Raw genomic sequence first — 18,087 nt, 5'->3', positions numbered from 1 at the left:
TTTTTATCTTTTTTGGGAGTGTGACCTGTTTCTGTTTTCTTCTCTTTCCACCCCCAAATGCACCGGCAATATAATGTAGCACCATTTCTCCTTGCAAAGACACACTAAAAAAAAGGGGAAATCTTACATATAAAAATGAGCTCTTATCTACTAGGGATAAGAACTCATACTTTTTTACAATACAGGGACATCTCCCACCTTGAAATATGTTACGTGGACCCAACTTAGACCCCAAGTGATAGACACCCTCCATCCAGCCTTGAACCCTGGATCCCAGACATAAAAATGACACAGTTCTTCACAACAGCTACAGGAAACGAATCCCATCTGGGACATCCTTAATAATGCTGGGACACCAACAAGTGCCAGCTCTAATATGATATCCTGACAACGAAGAAAATGGGAACAACTTGACCCCTACCTTACCAGCTAACGATAAGACAAAATCAGAAGACTTGTCACCCTTTGGTCTGTCCAAAAGCCAAGATCGCGTTTTACAAATGACTGGCTGATAGAACCATGACCGGACTGTATGTATCCTGGGACCAATAAAAAAAGCCCTAGTCTAGGGTTTGAGCTACGACCTATACAACAACCATGATCTCTCATTCCAAAGGTCTGTCTGAGACAATTGCAACAGAATGGGTCTTCTGGAAACATAACGAAAGATGCTATTCTAGACTCCATCCTAGGATCAGCGCAAAGACCAAGACCACCAACCATAGAACAAGGATTAAAATGACATTGAGGGAACAGAAATTCTAGAACCACAAAGAAAGACTTCATCATAAGTTCCACTCCTTGACCTGTGCAGATACCAAGATCTCTAGATACAAAGGTCTGATTTTATCACCCAGGACAGAGCAGAAGTCTTCCAAACATCACGAAATCACCAAGGGGAGAGTAAATGAACCTGAACAGAGTCTATACTTAATCCCATGACAATATACTCCAAGGGTGGAGAAACCCTGTATCTCTTAGGCCAAGGGATTTCCTTTTCAAATGACCCCAATATTTACTGTGCCTGTGCAGGAGGGAAAAAAAAGGCAAAAAACACAAAACAATTTTTTTTTATTTATCTGTCTAGTTTTTGTTGATTTCTTTGTTTTGGTATGGTTATTGAAGTTGTTGTCTCCATTTATGTATTTTTTTTCTTCTTTTCTTTTCTTTCTTTATGTGCTCTGCCATGTTTTTTATCTCAAGACCATGGCTTTTATGTAGTGCTTATCTTTATTGTTGGAGTGCTCACTGGATATTTTATTTGACACTTCTTTTTGTACTGTTGGGGTGTTTCACCTTCTTTTCCCCCCTTCATCTCTCAAACCAATAATGAAAGCCTCTAAAAGGACTCTGCCCATCTTTGGTGTATTTGATTTTTAACCCCAGTTTATTACTTTTCTCTTCTTCAAACAAAACCACATAACTTGAACTATCTAGTCCCACCTCCCAGTTAAAGGGAGAAATAAGGGAGGTACCAAGACCAAACAGGTGTAAGACCACTAAGTAGTAAGCTAAGCACAGAGGGGACCACGTATTCTAGCAGCCCCGGGGTGAGGGAGGAGGATATGGGAGGTAGGACGGGAACGGAGGTGGAGGGAGGACAATTCGATGATGGGAATCCCCTGATTTTATGTTAATATGTACCTAAAATATTATTGTCAACAATATGTAAGCCACTATGATCAAAATACAAATTATATTAAAAATACCCTTTATTACAATATAAATACTTTCAGAAGTTGGCTCAATTAAAATATGTAGTAAATATTAACATTTATTTTATGATAATATAGTCATTGATATCTCATTGGCTGTTGCCTTTTAGAGATCATTATTTCTACACTTACTAAAGATAAACTATGAAGTATCATGCAAAAAGTGAGAGCTATCCAGAGAGACAAAATTAAATTAATATCTTTTTTTTCTAGCTTAAGTCATACTCAAAAATATGATGTTAGGCAATTTCTCCCCAAACTGCAATTGTTTCTTTGTAATATAGGAGAATTGATTTGCCTCAATAATCTTGTAAGGAACCTGTTTACAGATTGCGCACACACAAAACAGCATGTAATAAATACTATTTTGCATCTATTTTTGGGGGGGTTTTGGGCCACACCCACTGACACTCAGGGGTACTCTTGGCTATGCACTCAGAAATCACACCTGGCGTGGGAAATAGATTGGATGCTGGGGGATCGAACTGCAGTTCGTCCTTGGCTATCTTGGGCAAAGCAGATGCCTTACTGCCTGCACCACCACTCTAGCCCCTGCAACCATTTTTAAATAAACAGATAATGAAATAAACCAAAAAAGGTGACCTGATCCCTGCAAGACCTTAGAACTATTAGGATATAAATGTATGAGATCATTTTGCCTACACTATGCTTCACTAATTAGAAAAATCTAAATTTAAAACAGGAAAACATTTCAGGTTGATGCCACACAACAATGATTGTGATGAGGCAAGCTTTGGCTTTCATAACATACAATTTAAATGTTTTATTTTGAATCTTAAAAATCTCCTCCCTCACAATAATGAATACTTGTTAAATTAACTGGCATATTTTTAAATGAAAAAGTGTTTAGTACATATATTTTTAAATTAAAATAATCCATATTTAAGACATTATTTAATGCTTAAACTGATACATAAAATGCATCCTTTATTGGTGAACTGAATAATCACTATCAAAATTAATAAGCTCTTGTAACTGACCAATCTGTTCTCATCACTTTAGTGTTTAGTCACTGGCTTAAGAACTTGGTATCCCAGACAGAGCAAATCATTTATTGCATTAAAAATGTACAGTTAATTTCTGTTACTATAACTATTACCAGACTTGTTTTAAAACTTTTTAAGCTGTATACTAATAGTCTTTCTCAGTTTCTATGAAGCAGTTTTTTTGAAAGGTGGAAAATAACTTATAAGCATCTATGGAGGAACTATATATGCAACAAACTTTGTATATTAAAAACATTAAACATTGACTTTATTTGGAAATAAATAACTAAATGTTATGTATCTTCCTTATGGCTGACAAATTTATATTGAACAAATTCCAGATCCACCAGTTCCCTCAGAAAACAATCAACATTTCCAACCTAAAAATGTGCAGACATACTTTGCGTTATATACAAATAGAATAGTCACAAAGTTACAATTAATAAACTGTGTAACTTGATTCAATTTTAAAATAATAGATTATAAACAATTTTCAGCATGCTGCACATCTTTACCTACCTAAATATTGAGATTAATTTACATGCTCTAAAACTGAACACAACAACTGCAAGGAGAATGGCGTTGAAATGATTCCTATTCTAAGCTTGCTTTCAAAGTTGCAGATATTATATAAACAGAATCCTTTCTCTTCAAGCCACATACTGAATTTTTATCTCTCTTTCATCTCAAAATTTTGTGCCACTTTAAGCTACTCTAATCTTGAGTAGTAATTCAAGAGGTGATACTACTGCTAAATACATTACTTCCTCTCATCCATTATGGGCATTCTAGTGCTGTGGGGAGTTTACCTTAATGTCCCTCTTCTAGAAAAAAATTATAGCTTTCACAAGGAATCAATTTTTACTTTACTGAATGCAGCTGGTATTTTCTTCATAACAAACTCAACACTTTCCAGACCTAAATGAATATATTCTGAGCAAGGAGAGGAGGAACCAGGAAGATACCAACTGGAAAGCAACCAGACTCTGAGTCTAAAGAATTCTTCAAAGACAGCAGGTAGAGAATGATATTTCTGAGTGGCCCTGTCTGAAAACCTTTCAATTAATGCCCTACTTCTTTTATTTCTTCCCCAAGAGAAAATTTTGTGAGAACTTTGCCTACAGATGTTACAATTCTACACATATATATAAAGTCTGTATACTATACATTTTGCATTTACTGTTGAAACACAATTGTTATGTTCAAGTGAGTCAAAATGACTGGATTCCCAAGCGAAGTGCAGACACTGGCTTCTATGTGAAGGAATGACATGGAGAACTAAGGCATCTTGGGAGCAGATAGTGGGCCAAGACACCTCATGTCCCCACAACTCCTTAACAAGTTTGCTCTCTCTGTGAATATTCATCATTCACATTATCTTTAACCAGTGCTTCTGCTATCTTCAGTGCTTCTGGTATAGATAAGGAATAAATTGTCATCTCAGAAAGGACAAAATAGAAATAAAGTAACAATTCCTTCAGGTAACACATCAAAATATAAACTGTGTGGTCAAGGCTTTCATTTAGACCAAACTGCTTTGGTCTAAAGAGCTGGATCTGGTATGCTTTTCTGTGAGCTTTGTATAAGGACTTTTCCTTTATTTCTTTTTTTCTGGGGGAGTACGAGGGGGTGGGAGGCACACCCGGCAATGCTCAGGGGTTACTTCTGGCTATGTGCTCAGAAATCGCTCCTGGCTTGGGAGACCATATGGGAGGCCTGGGATCAAACCGTGGTCTGTCCTAGGTTAGCGCAGGCAAGTCAAATACCTTACCGCTTGCACCACAATTCCGGGCCCTGTAGAACAACTTTTTCTAAAATGACTTTAAGCTATAAGCTAATTACTCTGTACTTTCAAAATGCTCAGTCATAAATAAAGTGGCATACATTTTTATGAGAAAAATAATCTAACCTGAAAAATATTTTTATGATAGCCTTTCCTATCTCAGCACTGTTTTCCCAGAAAAATGAGACTGGTTTTTATGTAGGTTGACAACTCTTTGGGGGATCTAAATGATCCCAAACACATGATGCTTAGTTCTAGTTTTGGTTTATTACTATTACTTTTTCAATATAACTATTCAAAAAGAGTTTTTCAAACTTTTTCCCAACAACCACTTTAATAGTTATTCAAATGTCCTAAAGCCAGTAACTCTTAGCATCTTTGTCAAGCCTGAACTTAGACACTTAAATCAGGCCTCATTTAGATGTCAGTGTGAGATATCTGATGCAAACACACAGATATACCCTCATTCAATCATTTACACGTTTCCTGAACAAATAAAAAGTGAAAGGAAAACTGATCTGCGTGAATGGAAAAGTTTCCATTCAGAAGACTGGGGAAAATAAGGGCAAAGCCGTAAACACTCTAACATGTGAAAACATTCTATTCACATACCTGGTATTAAATTATCCTTAATAAACCACCCGGTCATCAAAGAGGTTCAAAGTTTAGATTCAAAACCCAAAAAGCTCTCAGTCTGGGAAAAAAATAAAGGAATACAGGGCTAGTCCTGATCTGAGAACCTAACAACCATACCCCAGCAGAAGCAAGTTCTACAAGTTGCCTTTAAAATGCACTCAAAAATAGCTTTTGAACAGAACCAGAGGACAATAATGAAACTTCTGCACTGAATGTGAAGCTTTAAAAAACTCCAAATTACAGACAGAAACTTCTTTTGTGACCACACAGAGTTTCATGAACTAACCCCACAGGCAAGCCTGAAAGGACGTTGGAGCCTGTCTCTTCTGTGCTTATCATCGCTGCTTCTGCGGCTTTTAAGTCGGACTTGTGAGGGAAATGAGGGAGGGAAAATGGGTATTCCTCAATAGAATGAGATCACAGGCGGGAACAGGCAGTCTTCTCTGTTCCACTCTGTTATCACCCAGCTGAGAGGGGAAAGAAGGCCCTTAGGGAAAGCATCCTGGATCTCAGGGGCTGAGGCTAAAACCCAGCAAATCATGGGAAGGATCAGTTGTCTCAAAAAAAAAAAAAAAAAAAAGGAAAGGAAAGAAACTTCTCCATTCCCTTTAAACTTTTCCAGTCCTTTAAACCTATTACTTACTCTCTGTTAGAATATTATAGATATTGATTAGTTTGTTACCCCCACCACTTTGTTTACTGAACTATCCACACTTAATCATAGCCTGCATTAAATATAAACTCAAAAAATTAGGGAATAAAAAAAAATCAAACATAATAAGGAAGTTTCCAAATACAAGGATGCTAATGTCATATACCACAAATATTTCAGAGAACTGATCTATGTTTTGTTTTTTTTCCAAGATGCTTCAATGCAATAGATCCTTAAGTGATTCATTTTCTCTCTCATTGGGGAATACATGCACACACATATGCAAAAACCCAGTTATTTATACACATATGTCTACATGTATATTAATATAAATCTGGTGATTTCTTAAATATTCATCCAGTCACTATCAATATATAGATGTAATATGTAACTATTTTAATATTGATGAGTAACTTTTTTTAGAGCTAATCTTTTAGAACTCATCAGGAAAAGTGCCCCATTAACAACAAATAGCAAGCTAGTATGATGTGGGGGGGGGGAACACTTTAAAAACAATTGAGAAGATAATTTATTCTAATTTTGAGAAGTTTATCTTGTTACTAATGAATTTTAAATTAAAATTTAGCCAGTGTCATAAAATCAAGATGGAATTTTTCTTAGTAATGTAGACTCAAAACAACAACACCAAAAAATGATCCTTAGTAACAAACTTTTACTTAGTCTTCCTCATTCATCATTTCTACTTTAAACTGTAGATTTTGCACTTTTCTACTGTTCACTGTGTGAAGTACAGAAAACCATTTACTAAAATGCAGCTTTTAAGACTACTGTGATCCATTTTTACTGAAAAATTTAAGTTAATTTTTTAAATGATGGAAACCAAAAGTTGTTATAAATATGCTGTTCAAGGAACATTCAATTTATCATATAAGACACAGACCAAGAAAAATCAGAACCATGTTATACCCCCCTCTTATTGCTTAAAGACAGAGAAACTATAAAAAGATAAGGGGGGTATGGAAGGACAGATGTGCTTTATCACCATTAATATTCCTAAATATTAACTTCACTTTTATACACATTTTACTGAAACACTACAAGTAGTTTACCTTTTATTTCACCAAAGTTCCCTGATCCCATTGCAAGAAGCTTGTCTTTCCAGTCCTTTGATAGTAGCTTTTCAATACTGGGGGTTTCTAAGTAAAGAGAAAAAAAAAGAAATGTAAGCAAATCAACATGACTACCTTTACAATGGAGCTCATTAAAAGTCTATCTGCTAAAAAATAAGGCCATCTCTAACCCGGCTTCAGTTCATAATGACTTCATCAACAAACTGATAACAGGGGAGAAAAAAAAAAAAGACTGTGTTTTGTCACCTGCTGTTTCAAAATCATTAGCTTTTTCCTCTTGCAGAACAAAGCCGCCCTGATTCTTTATGACAATGGGCGCATATAAACCTACAGTTCATTGTTTTTCAATTTGGTGAACAAATTCCTGCTATAATGGATACTTGTCAATTTCAGGGCAGTAGGCTGGAGTCAAAAAATAATTATGTTGATAAAATTCTGAGTTTAAAAACCAGGCAAAGAATTAGCTCTTAAATCTGCTACATGTAATTATATCCCTCTGTGTGTTTACAATTACATCCACTTTATAATATGTGTTTAACATCATGAGGTGGTAAGCACACTGTGGAAAGATTTGCCAGTTACCATGAATGTTTAAAAAAAATAAGTTGGTATAAAAAGAAGGTTTAAAAAAGAATCACAAAATCTAGAGACGTGAGCAATGCCTACAATGAAGACCTATTATTTGCTTATTTCAGATTTGTATCACACCCTTTTAAAGTGTCCTACATTGGGGTAGGGCACACATATTCTACAGAGGAAGGTTCTATTTCACTCTGATATTTGTTTCTAGGTCTCACATGGTTTTTGATCCCTTTTTTGTAATGGATTTTAACATATAAGTAAATATAAATGCTAATAAAACTCCCAAACATTAAACTCAGTTCCAAACGATGTAATTGTATATTCTTGTCAGCATTTAGATGGGTACACAATTACAATGGCTTTCAGGCCCACGATTAGCACTGCATTCAGTTAGAAAATAGAGTGTACTAAAAGATAAGTGTCCCAGTATGCCCCATCTAAATAACAATAGCTACACTTATTATCTAGATCGAAGACTTGCCTGCTATTCTCCACACTGGTGTTTATGTGTATTTGTGTTTTTCAGACATTTGCTTACCCCCTACCAGGAGCATAAAGGGAATACATGTTAACTTATCAAAGGGACCCTCTGGCCTAGAGATGGTAAGATTATTAGAAACTGGTTAATTTTCCCAACAGTCAAATGCATTTTAAGGCGTCTTCGTCATCTTAGGCTAATGTTATCTAGCTTTCTTTATATAGACAGTCGTAAGCTATAAAATTCACAATGTCTGTATGAGGTGTTCAAAAAACAGAGGGGAGATTTTCCATGGTAAGTTCTGTGACTATGAGAGGTCCTTCTTGAGATTTTAAAACTTGTAAAAAAATAAATTGTGAAACTGCCAAATTTACATTGACTGGGTGGATGTCTAGTGCAAATATATATATACATATACATATAAAATATAATATATACACACATACATGCTGTAAATGGCATGCATAATGACTGAGGGATGATGAGTGAATTATATTTTTTCTTTGTAACCAAATTTATGTCTTCATTTTTCACATAAAAGTTAAAAAGAGATTCTGGAGAATTTATTTTATTTTTTTCTTAAAGTTTCCCAATTTCTATGACATATTTCGGCAAAATAGTAACAACAACTCTCTGAATAATAAAGCCAATAAATAAGTGATTAAATAGCTAACTAATTAAATATCTTCTGAGGCATAGGTATCTCTCTCCAATGAGGCTTTAAAAGTAACTTGAAAATACTTTTGTCAACATTTGTAATGTTTCCACATTCCTACTAAACTTACTTTAAAAGTGAAATCATTTTTAAGCAGAGTAGGTCAAACATACACCAGTGTTTCTTTTTTCCAGTACTCTACAAAAATTCTTGAGTAGCATGTAAACAGGGCACAGCCAATATGGTATTTGCTATAGAGTACTGTCAGTCATGAAAAGCTAACAAACCTTTGCAAAGCAGGAATGCAGCAATAGAAATCCATTGTGCACTAACAATAGCTCTGAACCTCCCGGCACCAAAAGCAGACCATTTTACTTTTAAGGTTATTGTCTGCAAAGTCCATGACAAAGCTTTTCCCCTGCAGCTAGACAAAATATTCACTGTAGTGTGCTCATAAAGAAACAGAAGACTTCTGTCTAAGTTGCAGAATTAAAGAAACAGCAGCCAGATTTCTGGAACCTGCAGAACATTCCAGCCCTCTTTATTAAGTTGCATAAAGATATAAGGTTCACATGCCCATTTTTTTGAGAGCCTGACTTTTAAATATAGACTACAGAATAAAATGAATTCGCTTCTTTAAGATTAGTTTATTTGGAAACTGAAAATCAGCAACCTAACTCTGGCTGGTAGTGTCTGTGGATGAATACAGAAATTGCTGCTTGCTGTTCAGATGAGGCATGCACTTTTAAGTTCAGATTTCATAAGCAGACATAGAAACTAGGCTAGAGACATTTTACCTGGGTTCTCTCATTGATTAAGAGCCAATATCTGAAGACTTACAATATCTACCTACAGGTTGAAAATAAATAAGGAAAGGAAAAAGTCTGAGGTTTCACAAAATGTAATAAACAGAGTTGAGTCTCAAACTTTTTGTTTTGTTTTCCACTACAGTTTCCTAATTATGTTTTGGACTATGGAATGGTGATGCTAGCTACTCTTTTGAGAGCTATGTGCCTTCTAAAACTTATCACAATAGTCATCTAAATTGAATATTGAAACATCTGTTTTACCATTTAAGAAATAAATGCTCAGGAAAATATCACGACTTGCCCGATACGGAACTAAATTAAACCTAAGTGTGTTTTTCTTTATTTTATATTTTGCTTGCTAGACAATGCATACATTATCTCATTTTTAAAACAATACTGGACAGAGATGAAAACATGATTGCTATTAATTCCCCTGGATGTATAAGATAAAACCTTGTTAGACTACACTAAATTTCCCAAATTGCCATATACCTCTGAACAGCATGTAATTTTTAAGTCAATGTTTCTCATGTTTCTCATTTGCTTCAAGATGAAAAACCACTATATACTCTGTGCTTTAAAATTCTGCATGATTTAATGAAAACCTATGAACATACAGTTGAGGTAATGAAATTAGAATATATTCATATAATGGAAGGTCTTTCAAGTAATAAATCAAACAAGCTATGTTCTCACCTAACCTTTGACACTAGTTCTGTAGTTCTAGAAGCCAAAAGCATGTCACCTACTGCAACTTTTCATCTCAATTTTTATAAAATGAAGATCTTTTTGACCAGAGCTATAGTGCAGTGGGTAGGCTGTTTGCCTTGTCCATGGCTGACCCAAATTTGATCACTGACATCCCATATGGTCTCCTAAACAACTCCAGAAGTGATTCCTGAGTGCAGAATCAGGAGTAACACTCAAGCACCAGCAGGTGTGGCCCCTCCAGAAAGAAATCCAAAGACAAAATAAAAGCATTAAGTACATCCACAATTGTCACTATACCAACTGCTAAAGATTCCACTTACTTCCCTTGATAGTGGGCACAAAAAATAGGAAGAAATGATCTCACAGTAAGATGTATAATGATGGACACCTACCAATGACTATTTTTTTTAAATCCCACAGAGAAGTCCTGATTGGAAATGTAAAAGACTAAATGGCAAAATCCCAATATTTATAATACACCTGCTCACTAATGTGCGAATACAAGTAAAGTGAAATTTGACACAATTATGTTAAGTGCTGCTTTAGTTCTTATGGACTAAAAGAGACAGTCGTTATCTATTAAATATTCCATTTTCTAAAATGGCAATTTTTTTATCCAAATAAACATACAGAATTACATTTTACCCTGTGAGCAGGGTTATATGTTTGCATGTAGTCATTCTAAATGCTCACACTCTGGATACTTACTCTTCAAGCTAAGATGTATCGCTGTTTTAGTTTAAATATTTGAAAAGATTCTTTTGAGAATTACTCTTCCAATCACTAAAGGAATCTCATGAGTATCTTCAAAATAAGAACTTGCTCTCTCTTTAATACAATAAATATGGGAGATGGATTGATGGGTCCAGAGAGACAGTACAGCAGGTAGGACACTTGCAACTGACCCAGGTAAAATCCTCACTCTGAAATCCTAATAAAACTGACCTCTCAGTACAGAGCCAGGAGTAATCCCTGAGCACTACTGCCATTATATCCTTCAAACAAAACAACACAAAAGAGCTGGAGTTCATGCTTCACATACAAGGTTCGATGCCCAGCAGGATACGAACATGGCAGATTCTGGTATTTCCCTGGCTTCCTACTCCTGTCTAATTTAAAATAACCAATAATACAAGAGCTTACTGGAAACATTACTATAGTAGAGGATCTCAGCTTATGGAATGCTATATCAGATACAACCATTTTGTCAATGGTGGATATTATTAAATTCATTTTATACATGGGAAAAGACTAAGTCAGATGACTTGCTCAACATCACTTCTCCAGAAAGAATAGTCAAAATCAAAGACTCTGAACTTTAGGATATTTCTCTTAAGGGGAAAGGTAGAGATGTATATATTTTAAATCGTAAGAAAAATCAATGAGAAGAAATAAACTCTAAAAAATTAGAGAGAATATAAAAAATAACTTCAAAATTCACCTTATAAAAATTAAGGTGACTCTAGCTGGATTACTTCGACCTCTTTCTACATCAGAAGTCCTGATATGTTTGCTAGCATTTCCTTTCTCACCCTTGCCTCTTTTGCTGACATATGCTTCTTCACATCAATGCCCTATGGCGATCTCCACTAGTGAATGGGCCCCCCCAACTGTGCCAGCCATTGTTACAACAGCATCCAGTCTCTTTAGGGCCTGTTCATTCTCTCTAACTCTCACTCTTTTTTTAGCTTCAGTGCCAAACACTCTTAAGACTGACTCCCTCATGTGGAACAATGAGACCTAGAGACTCATGCCAACATATTGTAATTCTCCAACAAGCTGCCAGTGCCAAGAATGAAACCACATTCGCTCCAGTGCAGTAGCTTTACACACAAGCTCAGGTTTTTGCTTTTGTGTTTATGTAGTTCTTTCTCCCTTAAGCTCCCTTGAGCTACCGTGGCAGAGCTCATTGAAAAACTGAGCAAGCAAAATAGATGTGTGGATGATATTTGACTTTTTAAACAAAGTCCCGGCGGTTAGGTCACACCAAATCTACCACTGTTTATCTTTTAATTTTGTAGCTTAAACTAAGCTGTGTTATTTCTGACATGTGAGAGGTTGCACATTTAGGAATGGGACTTGTCTTTTAGAAGAAATAACAATGTGGTAAAACTTCAAAATATACCAATACCTCCTGCAAAGTCTAGAAGCAAAAGCATATATGCATTATTCATGACACACAATCAAAAATCTAAACCTAAGAGGATCTTTAGATGTGATTTAGATAAGTATTTTAGAGACATAATTTTTTTAAATGTTGGACATAAATTACTTGGCTGCTTAAAACTAAAACAAACATACTCTATTGTTATGTAACTTTAATTACACAAATTTACATTTCTTTTCTACAAGATTTAGATTTTTGGATATGCTAACAAACTTAAGTCAAACCTTAAGTGAATTATGAACCATATAATATTTTAATAATTGGCCAAGGAAATTAGTGATTCACTTGGTACAACTGAGTAGTAACTGGTCTAAACCGATTCCTCACTTGATGAACGAAAAACTGTAAATTCAGATAAAATAATAAGATAATAAGATTACAAACTCCTGATAGGGGCAGGACCTGAAGCCTAGCCCTTAGATTAGGGATCTTTCCAATAACACACAAAACCAGTTATTTGAATAAAAAGTCAGACTTTTAAAAATTGGATCTTAGTCCATTTTCTTCACTATAGCTACTTTGGATTAAAAAAAAAAAACATAGATACACGTTTTACCTGTTTGCATTAGGGACTGTTAACTCTAGTTTCTGCCCTTGGAAGAGAAAACCTGATAGACAGCCCTTATGAAATTCTAGAATGAATGCAAGTTAATGTATTGGCCAAACATATTTTTCTCCAGAAACCTAAGTGCAATGAAATATCCTCTGTTTAATTAGTCAATTACTGATAAAAAGAATTGTTTGACAGTGAAGATTGGCTAAATCTAAAAATCATGTCTCCATAATTTACCTTGATGATATCTTCACATCAAGACAACACATTTGGGGGCAAATATTAAAGAACATAATGGGAGTAATGCAAAACATTCTACCTATCTGGAGAGTTATTTGTGCACTGAAAGTCAGAAGGTCCTTAAAAGGGTTCCTTAATGAAAGAGCACTCTAGACTGTCACTGGAATATCAAGATCTTCGAGAAAATGTAAAAAAAAAAAAAAAACCACAACACATAATAAAATACATCTGAAATTCAAAATATATTAAAACATATTAAGATGTTGCTAAGCCATGTTTTTTGCATGCAATTATCCTGATGAGTTAAGCCTGGGAAATACTTCATTTTTTTCTATTGCTAAAAGTAACTGCTTCCACTTAAAAGTTAATAAATCATTTTATCAAAAATAACTGTCTTTGTCCTATTGAGTTTCTTTTCTGAAACTGAAGAGGTAGCCTTTCTAGCAGTGGCCCTTGGACTACACTCAGCACTACTTATCTTATGATGACATGGATGGGGCTTAGAGTTTAGTCATTGGACCCAATAGCACTGTGAGTCCCCAGGGTTAATCGGTAGTGCTTGGTGCTAGAAATGGAGCTCAGTGCTAAATGTGCAGGCGACACACGTATTCCAGCCTTTGGAGTTATCTCCCTTAAATGAGAATTTTTTTTCCCACCTGGGTTGGACGATGTTATAGCAGGCAGAGTGTTTGCCTTGTTGCAGCTGACTCAGGTTCAATTCTTGGCACCTCTTATGGTATCTTGTGCCTGTCTGGAGTGATTCCTGAGTGCAGAGCCAGGATTAAGCTCTGAAAACCACTGTATATGTATCCAAAACAAAATAAAATAAAAATTTTCCCATACAATTTTTGGTATATGCAATATAACATTAATTCATTAGTCACAAACTAAAGAATTCTCATTATATTAGCACACCTTTTAATTACGTCCAATATTTTTCGGTTTGGAGAGGTGTAGTAGTAGCACTCAGAGGTTACTCCTGGCTCTGGGTTCTGAAATAATTTCTGTCAGGCTCAGGGAACCATATGGGATGCCAGAGTTTGAATCCAGGTCAGCCACATGCAAGGCAAACACCCTATTTGCTGATTTATTGCTCCAGCTCCTATATATAATTTTATATTTCCTTCATAATCAATATATATATATTGCTACAGGTCAAAAGTTTAGGTTTAGTACCCATAGCATAAAACATATATTTATTATTATTATTAATTATTATTATTAGGTATGTGGAATACACCCAGTATTGCTTAAAGCTTATTTTTGACTCTGCACTCAGAAATCACTCCTAAAATATTTTTAGGAGACCATATGTGGTACAGGGAGTGAACCAGAGGTTAATGCACAATGCAAGCACCCTACTTTGCTGTACTAATTCTCTGAAGATAATACCAAATTTCTTCACACACACACACACACACACACACACACACACACACATACACACACACACACACACACACACACACAACTTGATTAAAAATAGAGGTAATAAATTTGAAGAGATAGTACTGAAGTTGGGCATTTGCTTTGCACAAGACTGGCCTGGAATCCTGGCACCCCATATACCAGAGTAATTTCTGTGTACAACTTTTGTACAACAATCTTGGGGATTGGGATGGGGCTAAAAGAGATCCACAGAATATGGTAAAGAGGGGCCGGCGAGGTAAGGTGTCTGCCTTGCAAGCGCTAGCCAAGGAAAGGACCATGGTTCGATCCCCCGGCGTCCCATATGGTCCCCCCAAGCCAGGGGAAATTTCTGAGCGCGTAGCCAGGAGTAGCCCCTGAGCATCTAACGGGTGTGACCCGAAAAACCAAAAAAAAAAAAAAAAAAAAAAAAGAATATGGTAAAGAGATACAGACACTTTGCAGGTGCACATAGTATGGGAACATTTGTATGCCTAATACCTTGAAAAATTCATTATACAGTCTTATTAAAGAAGGAAAAAGATTACTGAGTGATATCACTTATATGTGGGTTACAGACAAAGCGGAGGAACAGATAAATACAAATGAAACCAATGGTTGGAGTCTAAGAACTAAGGCTAAACTGGGGCTAACTGGGGCTTCAGGGTTCAGATCCATTGGGGTGTAGTCAAGGGACACTGGTAATTTGGTGGTGATGTGATGTGGTATGGTGACATATTTTTTAAAACAGTATGAAAAAGTACAACCCCCCCAATCCTATAAAGTGTTATAAGACAACATTACCTCAATAAGGAAAATTTTAAATAGGCTTACAAAACTGTTATAATTTTATGGAAAAGAAGTGTAATTTCTTGTATAGGTTTTAGCTATTTGTTTTGTACTTATTTCAAATATTAGGTTCCAGAGTTGAGAAAAAAGTAAGTGACTTGAGGCAGCATTCCTAAAAGAAATTTTAAAGATTATTGCTCAGGTACAATTATTTCTCATATTTTGAGACTAAATATTGAAACAATAAAACAATAATTGAATTCATACAAACTGACTCAAGCACTTACTGGTTTTGTGACCTTTGACAAATACTTTAAACTCTTTTTGCTTCGATTTACTCCTCTGTAAGAAAGGAATAATAACTGCATTTTTCTTACACAGTTGTTAAAAAAATTAAATGAAATAATTTATGTAAAGCACTTAACAGAGTCCTTCACACATAGTGACACATAAAAGTGTTGACTCCTATTTAAAAATACAGCTTTGGATACCACAACCCCAAAAATTACTTTAAAAATCAAATAAAATATATGTACATATGATTCACTTTGTTACTGAAACTATTTAGATACCAAAAAAAGAAAAAAAAAACCCTCATTTGTATGATGACAATGACCCACAAATACAACCCTTTGTTTCATTGGCTATCTGATATTCCTATTAATTTTATTCTAATTTGGTTCATAGTTATAAAATATTTCACAAAGAGGTGTTGCAGGATGAAGGACAAAGATATTGGTCACTTCAATTAAGTAATGTATGCACTGTCCAGGACAGCACAGACATGCAAAAAATATTCAAGTAATCCTCCCTGACTTTTCTTTGACAGTTCTCTAACAATCCAAGTTTTCTATTGGATTCTCAACAGTGGCTCAAGCCATTAGGCCAGTGCAGTTGACAAATGAAAGGGAACAACAAATAGCTGTGGAGTGCTCTTTTCCCAGGGTCACTCATCCAATGGCAATAGTGATTTTTATTTATTAGCACTGTGGCCTGTCCTCTATCATGGCCCACTCCCCCAACCTTCATGACAGCAAAAGCATTTTAACTTTTAATAAAAATGGGAGAGTGCAGCACTCCTGTGGAAGGCTCTTTCAGTAAAGTGCACAGCTAATGAATATTGCCCATTTGTATCCGAATAATTTATGATGTCAGCAAAGTGTGGGTGGGAAAATGTGAATTAAGTCCTAGTCATTAGTTACAATGAGAGGAGAGTGGAGAACAGGAAGAGGCAGAAAGGCTACTAAGAAAGGAGGGTATTAAAGAATAGGAAAGAAAAGGCAATTTGATAGAAAGAAAACTGGGAGCAAGATGTTTATGATCTATAAATTATAGTCAACTTATGTTAGTTAAAGTGGTTTTCACAGAAGATTTTCATAGCCACTCTTACTATTTCATCTATCAAATCTCCAAATGTTGCAGAGATCCATTGTATTCTGGCTTCTGTTTTCCATGTATTTAATTTTTAATAGTATTTCCTGTCTACATTTATGATAGAAAAAAAGAATACTGAAATATAATATAAGAGCCAAGATAGAGTGAAAGCTATATAAGCATAAAGGATATTTTTAGCACCAAGTCTTAATTTTGTAAGACAAATGAATAAACGGAGAAAAGTTTAAGACTGACCATATTACAGTAAACCTGATTGTGCATTTCTCTAAGTTAATTATATCTATTAATATATTTAAGTTAAATAACTACTTAAATATGTACTTTAATTATAAGTGAAGCCATATTCCTTCTATAAAGAATTGTATAACTATATCATTAAATAGATATCTAGCCCATGCTGAAATATTAATGGTCATATTGTAAAATTTTATTGTTGAAAATTGTGAAGGTGGGTGTTAGAGAGCATAATGGGATAAAAAAAAGCACAGAAATAGAGAGCCACTTAACATACATTAGAATAAGAATTTTAATACTTTTAAAATATGACAGAATGTTTTACCACTGGAAGTGAGAATTAAAGCGCATAGAGCCTGATGCTAAACCACTACACATCCTGAGTCTTCTCTATCACAACATATGTGAAAACAAATCACAATCTCGGCTTGCCAGATGCCTGAAAAGATATGAACAATAAAAACTGACATGATTCATATGATAAATCAGAGACTGTGATATGTAGGTAGTTAAGGAGTTGAGCTTCGATGCTAGTTTTAATTCAAATTGTATGCCCTAATATCTATTTTACTTCCTAATATCTAGCATTAGTTTTAAAAAAAATATTTTTAATTCTGTGATTTGCTAAAAAACCAGAGATCTAAATTTGCACAGAGCTTTCCCAACGAAAGTAGTCCATCTGCTTTACCAACTTGTTATATTTGGTCTCTCATAACCTTTCGTGGATTTTGGATAGTGTCATTTTGAGAGTAATTTTAGATGGGAAAATACAATAGTTTTATTTTTTAAAGGACATTTTAACTTTCATAATTTAAACTCTGGTTAACAATAAAACCTGCAGTCACATTATCAGCTATACTATACTATTAAACTCCCCCCAAATGAGAATGGCAAAAAAAAATAATCAGCTTGTAAAAGATTTACTTAAAAGTATTTCACTTAAGGGGCCAGAGTGATAGCACACTGGTAGGGTATTTGCCTTACACTCGGCTGACCTAGGAGAGACCTCAGTTCGATCTCTGCCATCCCATATGGTCCCCTTAGCCAGGAGAATTTCCGAGCGCATAGCCAGGAGTAACCCCTGAGTGTCACCGGGTGCAACCCCAAAACAAAACAAACAAATTCACTTAAGAAGGAGCAAGTAAAGAGGAACATAAAAGAAAAAGATACAAATAAAAAATAT

General features: G+C 35.1%; 1 protein-coding gene across 1 annotated transcript in view; it reads right to left on the bottom strand.

Annotated features, from left to right (window-relative positions):
* SOX5 (SRY-box transcription factor 5) overlaps positions 1-18,087 on the bottom strand; it is a 456,537-nt gene that overhangs the window by 237,874 nt on the left and 200,576 nt on the right. Inside the window, exon 4 of the mRNA XM_049783803.1 lies at positions 6,864-6,950. Within this exon, the coding sequence (XP_049639760.1) occupies positions 6,864-6,950 (87 nt within the window). The remainder of the gene's footprint in view (positions 1-6,863; positions 6,951-18,087) is intronic.

Source organism: Suncus etruscus, chromosome 11 (genome assembly GCF_024139225.1).
Source record: "Suncus etruscus isolate mSunEtr1 chromosome 11, mSunEtr1.pri.cur, whole genome shotgun sequence".
NCBI classification, from domain to species: Eukaryota; Metazoa; Chordata; class Mammalia; order Eulipotyphla; family Soricidae; genus Suncus; species Suncus etruscus.
This window is presented reverse-complemented; position numbering and strand designations above follow the sequence as displayed.